Source organism: Thalassophryne amazonica, chromosome 13, assembly GCF_902500255.1.
Source record: "Thalassophryne amazonica chromosome 13, fThaAma1.1, whole genome shotgun sequence".
NCBI classification, from domain to species: Eukaryota; Metazoa; Chordata; class Actinopteri; order Batrachoidiformes; family Batrachoididae; genus Thalassophryne; species Thalassophryne amazonica.
This window is the reverse complement of record NC_047115.1, coordinates 39,544,044-39,551,354: the sequence shown is the minus strand read 5'-3', so window position 1 is coordinate 39,551,354 and position 7,311 is coordinate 39,544,044. Positions and strand designations below refer to the sequence as shown.

General features: G+C 41.4%; 1 protein-coding gene across 1 annotated transcript in view; it reads left to right on the top strand.

Moving 5' to 3' along the window:
• Positions 1-1,310: 1,310 nt before the first annotated feature.
• Positions 1,311-7,311, top strand: part of crtac1b (cartilage acidic protein 1b) — a 78,338-nt gene continuing 72,337 nt past the window's right edge. Inside the window, exons 1-2 of the mRNA XM_034185427.1 lie at positions 1,311-1,398; positions 6,993-7,186. Coding sequence (XP_034041318.1) covers positions 1,369-1,398; positions 6,993-7,186 — 224 coding nt within the window. The 5' untranslated portion in view covers positions 1,311-1,368. The remainder of the gene's footprint in view (positions 1,399-6,992; positions 7,187-7,311) is intronic.

Sequence of the window (7,311 nt, the reverse complement as noted above, 5' to 3'; positions counted from 1 at the left end):
TTTTTGAATTTTTATGCTTAAATAGATTTTTGCTGGTTATTGGTGGTCTGGGAGCAGGCACCGTCTCTACGGGGATGGGGTAATGAGGGGATGGCAGGGGGGGGTGAAGCTGCAGAGAGGTGTGTAAGACTACAACTCTGCTTCCTGGTCCCAACCCTGGATAGTCACGGTTTTGGAGGATTTAAGAAAATTGGCCAGATTTCTAGAAATGAGAGCTGCTCCATCCAAAGTGGGATGGATGCCGTCTCTCCTAACAAGACCAAGTTTTCCCCAGAAGCTTTGCCAATTATCTATGAAACCCACCTCATTTTTTGGACACCACTCAGACAGCCAGCAATTGTGACTACATTTGAAAGCTGGGGATGGATCAGTTGGGTGTCTGGATGGTTGTCATCCAGTACCTGGGGTAGTTCTGTAGCATGGTGCATTGTGTAGCACCAGCACATATTCTTAGGACGTGCACCCAAATGCAGAGCAAAATAAATTCTACCAGAGGACTCAGATCTTTAAGTATAGTCACTCAGAATTGGTTATTCTTTACAGTAGGTGTTTCCCATTAGTCATCAGCTATCAACCAACAGCAACAACGCACATTCCTTAAAACAGCAATGATCTAACCTATCTCGCTGTTTACAGTTCGCTGGCAAGATGTCCCCTCCTCCACCCCACAGCCACTAGTTGGTTCCCATCCTCTGAATGGAGAGCAATCTCCACCCTTGCCATTTTCATCAGCAGGATTTGTGATTAAGTCCGCTCTCTAGCATAGCAGGACTATCGCCAAATTTAGTACACCATAGACTATACATGTCTGTGCATTAGCTTGTCGTATTAAAATGATAAACTTTAACTTGACTTCTGAATCTTTCTGGTCAAACTGATCAGGGAATATTTGCAATTGGAGAAAACTGATTGCTATCTATCGATTGATCGATATATATATATATAGAGAGAGAGAGAGAGAGAGAGAGAGAGAGAGAGAGAGAGAGAGAGAGAGAGAGAGAGAGAGAGAGAGAGAGAGAGAGAGAAATCAATAAATAAATTAATAACGTGTGACTGCCGCATTATTCATTCATAGACTGCGCTGTGATCCAAAGCTTCCCAAATGATCATGAAACAGCGCATCATCCTCAATTGCAATTTTATTATCATAAACACTTGAGGACACGCCCACCGCCGGCTCTCCAGCTCTTCCATTGGCTTACCCTGTAAATATTCAGCCAGCTGTCCGGTCATTGGCTCAATCCTCGCACAGGCGATTTCATAAAGCAAATCTTTTCGAAGTTGTGTGAAGGGAATAAGTGGGTGAAAACCTCCTGGGATAAGCGTGTGATTTTGTTTGCGTGCGCGCCGTGTCACTGCGGTCAGAAGATGGAGATCTGTCGGAGCCTCTGTCTGTCTGTGAGTACCTGAACGATGCTGTGAGTTTGGAATCTGCTGCAGAGACACGACACAAAGTTGATCTGCGCCTCGATCCGCGCGCAACTTTGCTGTCGGAACGGATCAAAAGTTATCGATTGGGCTGAGATATCAATCAGATTGATTTCAGATTTAAACAGCAGAGCTGGTGGATTTCCTCAAAGAAATCGGTGATGCGCACAAAAAAGAAGACATGATTGACACGGTTAATATTAAAAGTTATTATTATTATTTTGTCATTATTATCAGAATTACTCTACTTTCTGGTAGTTTTTAATGTGTAATTTTCCAATTTTAAATATGCTTTGCTACTGAGATATAATTATTAACAGTTGTGCATTTAAAAATTAAATCCTATTATTATTATTATTTTGTTGTGTTTGGATTGCAAGAAGATATGCAGCTGATGCATCATGGAATTATGAGTGATGTTGCAACTTTTCCAGCTGCTGTAGCTGATTTATTGATAAAGTTGTGGTTATGAAATATCTAAAAAAAAAGTTTTCAAGCATTTCATTCATGCTTTTCAGTGTGACACTTCTTTCAACATTTGGTTGTGTGTCTCTGCTGCATGCATGGATCATCCGTGTTGTGCACAGACAGTTGTGTGTGTGGCTGTGATTGTTTGGTTTGTGCTGCTGTGTATGCAGCACTTTGTGTGTCTGTGTTCTGCAGTGATGCTGGAGGATCCAGGAGCGTATGTTTCCCAAACTGAAGCTGTGTGTGGCTCTTTGTCGCAGTGTTATCAGGATCAGACTTGTCTTGAACGCTTCAGAAAGCACATGCTGATGTTGCACACTGTGGTAATAGCTTCTTAATGCCAGCATAAATAACCAAATCAAAAGTGATTCTCGGCTTCAAACAACTCAATATTTTAGCACGGATATGACACTGTGTTTGTGTGATGCTTCACTGTTGTCCACTCTGTAAATGTCAGAACAATAATGAATGTGTTTGTGCATTCTTGCTCTGGAAAACATTCATTGTAACTTTACTTGAGGGATCAAACTGGGTGTCTTTGGCCTCACAGTGCAGTAGTTGTTAGACAGGACGATGTCCTTGAGAGGATAATGTCCCACTATTTTATCAGGTTGGTCTCCAGTGGTTTCAAGTGATCATCTGTCTTTTTCCCCTTTCATCCAATAGTCTATGTGGCTTAATTGCCGAGATGCTGAGAGTAAAGCCCCGTCTTATATTTAATCTTCATTTATTTGGCTGTAATTCTTAAGCAGTACACCTGTGAAATTGTGCATCCATCATTTTGCTTGTTTTTTTTTTTCCTTTTGTGATATAAAAGACTAATTTAAAAAAACTATTTTAAAGTGGTTTCAATCACATTTTCTTTTCTCCACGATTGCACGCCAAAACATACTGTACTCACTGTAGAAATAAAACAAGAAAGCTAAATTAAATTGCTTCACTTTGTAACACTCAAATGAATTAAGTTTGTCCAAATTAAGTTAACAAGTTGGTGTAAATATTATTGAGCCAAATCACAGTTCACTGTTTTCAGTGTGGGGTCTGTTATGGTTAAAGGTCCGGCCCGGTTCAGGCTATGGAACCAAATGCTGGGAACAAAGAACAGAGCAGGTAGTGAGCAAAAAGATATTTATTTACAAGAAGTAAAATAATAATGCTGCGCTGGGGGTGCCTGCAGAGTGGAGAGTCAGCCCACTTGTGGCGGTGGAAAATAGGGAGCTGCAGGTTCCCGAGCCAGTCTTGCAAACGAACTGAAAACTTGAGAGGATCAGAGCCAGGGACCAGGTGGGCGTACAGAGCCGAGACCGGGAAGTGGAAGAACAGAGGAGAAAGATGGTGAGTGATTGCACTCTTAACACAGGATGCCTTTAACAGTTCACAGGAGGCTTAAGCAGAAGTGTTCACAGTTCTGGAAATAATGTTCTCCTTTTTGGAAATAAGGTTTACTATTCAGGAATCGTTCACAGTTCATGAGTCATCTTCAGAGGTCGGGGTCAAGTGTCGCGTGTCTGTGATGCAGTTCCAATTAAGCGAGACTTGATGGCTTGGAAAGTTCTTAATAGTTCAATGTCAGAGTTCATACAGTTCTTTGGAGGAGTTCTTTACCATGTACAGTCACAGGCAGGAATGAGTGAAACCCATTGAGACATGAAGAAACTTAACTGGAACGAAGCAGAGCCGCGCGCTCTGAGCTGAGAGCCGTAGAGTTCCAAAGTGGCATTGCTGTGCAGATAGCCAGGAACCAGGGCAGCATGGGAGCCACGCAGGATAGCATCTGGAGCACCAGGAAAAACAGTTCAGTCTAGTATGGGAATTAGAGAGCTGGCCAGGTTAACTTAAGTTTAGCTGCGGGAAGCTCCATCATCTTAGTGCGTGGAAGCAGCAGGAAGACGAGGTCAAGGTCAGGAGTCTCGGAAAGCACCAGGCAGCAAGTATCTGGTACAGAAGAACTGAAAGGCTGAGTTTAAATAGCCTGCTGCTTATCAGCCGCTCATACATGGCAGGTGTGCAGCCGTGATGAGCAGTGAAGCGCAGCAGGTGTGAGTCGGCTATGAGTGTGCCATCTGGGGGAAAAACACGTAAACTACAACTAGGATTAAAAACAGGATCAGGAGGCAGACCATGACAGAGTCTCCACTATTCCACAAAGGACCCCAGTGTACTGATGAAATTTAAAGAGGCCCAAGCAATATTAAACTTTTAATGTGACCTGGTATAAAGCAAATTCAAATCACTATGAAATTGTTTTCATTGGTAATACTCAAATGAATTAAGTTTGTTCAAATTAACAAGTTGATGTAAATATTTCTTGTTAACTAATTTCAAACCAACCTAATTTATTTGAGTATTACCAGTTGAAGCAGTTTATTATGTTAGTCCAACAATTCTCTTTTTTTAAGTGTATTGCAGTATTTAATTTGTAATTCTGCTTACACAGATTAAACATCTGTGGGTTTGTGTTACACTTAAATCCCAATGACAGCACACAGTTGTAATGATTGTACCACAATTTTATTGAACTGTGCCATTTTTGAAGTGATGTGACTAATTAAATAGAGATTAATATATATATTTGTGGCATTGAGATAATATAATGAAAAATGTACAACTGGGGTCCACCTGCACTCAAATCAGAGTCTTTAGAATGAAGTTGGCATACCTGGACCAAATTCCTCAGTCTTTGGTGGGAGGTGATATCCAGTACAGGCAACAAGTGAGGAAACAATGACATATACCTCAACCACGTTTTTTGGACCCCTGCCACTTAGCTACCATAGCAGTGCCAAATTGTACAGTCTTTGGTGGGAGGTGACATCTAGTATACACAACAAACTATGATGAAAAATAAACAACTCGGGTCCATGTGGACCCCAACCAATTTTTGGACCTCAGCCAAAAAAGGCTACCATAGCAGTACCAATTACTGCAATTATATGCCTCCAAATATGATTAAAAAATATACCACTGGGACCCCAACCAATATATATATGTGCCCGGGTTAACCTGTTTTATACATAGGCCAAATGGCAATCATTTTAATCAAAACAATTGCCCAACATTTGTTTTTGTAATGCTGATGTCTTACAAATGTAATATTTAATGGGCTAAAGTAGCAGAACGATAAGAGGTGGACTCCCCAAACTAAGTGGAAATACTTGGTTAAAAGACAAACACATTTGAAGTCCTTCATGCAGACTTTGTTCTGTAATCAAATTTATAACAAAATTACAGACAAAAGATAGATAACAGTAAATGTAAATATCAATGAATCATAGAGAATAAAATCAAAGAGTATAGATTAAAGCATTAGTCCAGTAACCATAAAGAATTAAAGTGAAAGTTCTTTTTGTCTAAGATTTCTAGCAATAATGATTAAAGCTGAATTCTGTAATGGATAAATAGATAAAGAGAATAGATTAAGGCATTAAATTACTGGTTGGTATAAAGTGGTCAATTCTAATTCCACCCCACCCAAACTATAACATGTAGTCCTAAAAACTATATGCAGTATATTCTGAATACTCATGACATGGGGAACATTAATCAAAATTAGAATTCTGACCGCTTTATACTTTTTGTACTCAGGCTTTCTTGATGACATCCTCAGGATGGGGGGGGGGGGTAATTAAAATTCTGACCACTTTATTCAGGCTTTCTTGATGACATGATGTAGTCTTTAGTAGGAGCTGACATCTACCTAAAAAAAAAAACAAAAACTTGATCAAAAATACCGAGAGATTTTTTTAATTTTTTTTTTTTTAAGGGACCATACTCAAACAAGATGTAACATAATTGGTAAGATCTACACGTACATAAAAATATATGGACACTGTAGAAATACACTGAAAGCACACATCCGCGCGGACCCCAGGTGTACTGATGCGGGTTATTTAATATGAATTATAACAATCATGAAGCTGCCTGCTACAGTTCAGAATTGCTCCTCTCATTTGTCACAACCTCCTCCTTCTAATAGGCAAAAACTGCCTCATCTTGGTCTGGCAGTGTTGTTAATTAACCCTTCTTGCTAACAACCGCAGTTTACAACGCTGCCTTATCACAGTGGCGCCTGCCAGGAGAGCTAGCATTAGCGCGGCCACGTATTTTTGCAGGTCTCAGCCGAGGTGATCCACTGTGCTTCCTCTCCCTGCGGATGTGCTTCAGAGACTATTACTCAAACCGCAATGTGTTTTTATCTTAAATTGAATTGTTGAGGGAGATGTTAAAGAGCCATACATCACACGGACACTCAGAGCGGCGAGACGCGGTACAGAAGCACACAATGGTTCATTGGAACGTGGCCGTGCTCATAAATCCACCGGCTGAGTGGATCAAGCTTGTAAACGCCGTCCCGTATACGTTGGGTGTTTTTTGCACTTTGGAGTATTTTGCCTTGAGGAGCTTAACTTCTCCTTCTGTACAGTTACTCCACTTGCACTTCAGAAGTAGTTTGCATCAATCTCTTTGTTCACCTTTGGCCATTCTGGCTCCCAATCACACGTTCCTGAATTAGAGATGGTCACAGTCATGGAGAGGAGAGCCCCCCCGGCTCTGACTGGTTTCCTCTGTGCTCACTTGGCCTCTGGCTGATGTTCTACTCCATGTATGGATTTTCTGTCCTCTAACTCCTCAGCCTGTCTGCACGTGATATGTTGTTCAGAGCGTCCCCTGCAGAATGCTGCTGATTGCAGGGTCATATCTTCACCTTTATGTCCGTGTTACTGCACAAACCCATACTGACCATTCACTGCTGTTTGACTTGTAGTGAATATGGAGAGTTTTGATCTGATTATCATTTGCCCCAGCTGCCAGAACAGTGTACTGCATTTTGGCTGAGGAGTAATGTGTGTATTTGCCGGGCTGCTGCACAAAGGTTCACGCTGGATTTGAACTGATTCATACGCATGCATTGTAACAGATTTCTTAATTAGTTCAAACTTAATTGCTGCACTTTTGCTAAACAGTTTGGAAAATTAACTTGCAACAGTGGTGCTTGCTTGTGCAGCCTTATAACACAAGACAGCAGCACTCTGATGTTTGACTTGTTGCAGTAGTACTGTTGCAGAAGGTGTGTGTGTGTTTTCCCCCCTCTTTAGGTGAGGATGTTGTTGTGGTTGCTTGTGCTCCTGCTGTGTACCGTTTCTGCAGCTCAGCGCTCGGAACCCATGTTCTCAGCAATCACCAAGTCCGTCCTTCCTCCTGACTATGACAACAACCCCACCCAGCTCAACTATGGCGTGGCCATTACAGATGTGGACGGAGACGGAGACCTGGAGATGTTTGTCGCTGGGTGAGAAAGAGAGGAAAATAAATAGCTTTATTTCTGCAGTTATTACATCTGTAGTAAGCAGGATTTCACAAAAGTGGTGGAGATGTGGGCACTGGGTCAAGTAATACCTGCTTAAATTTGAGTAT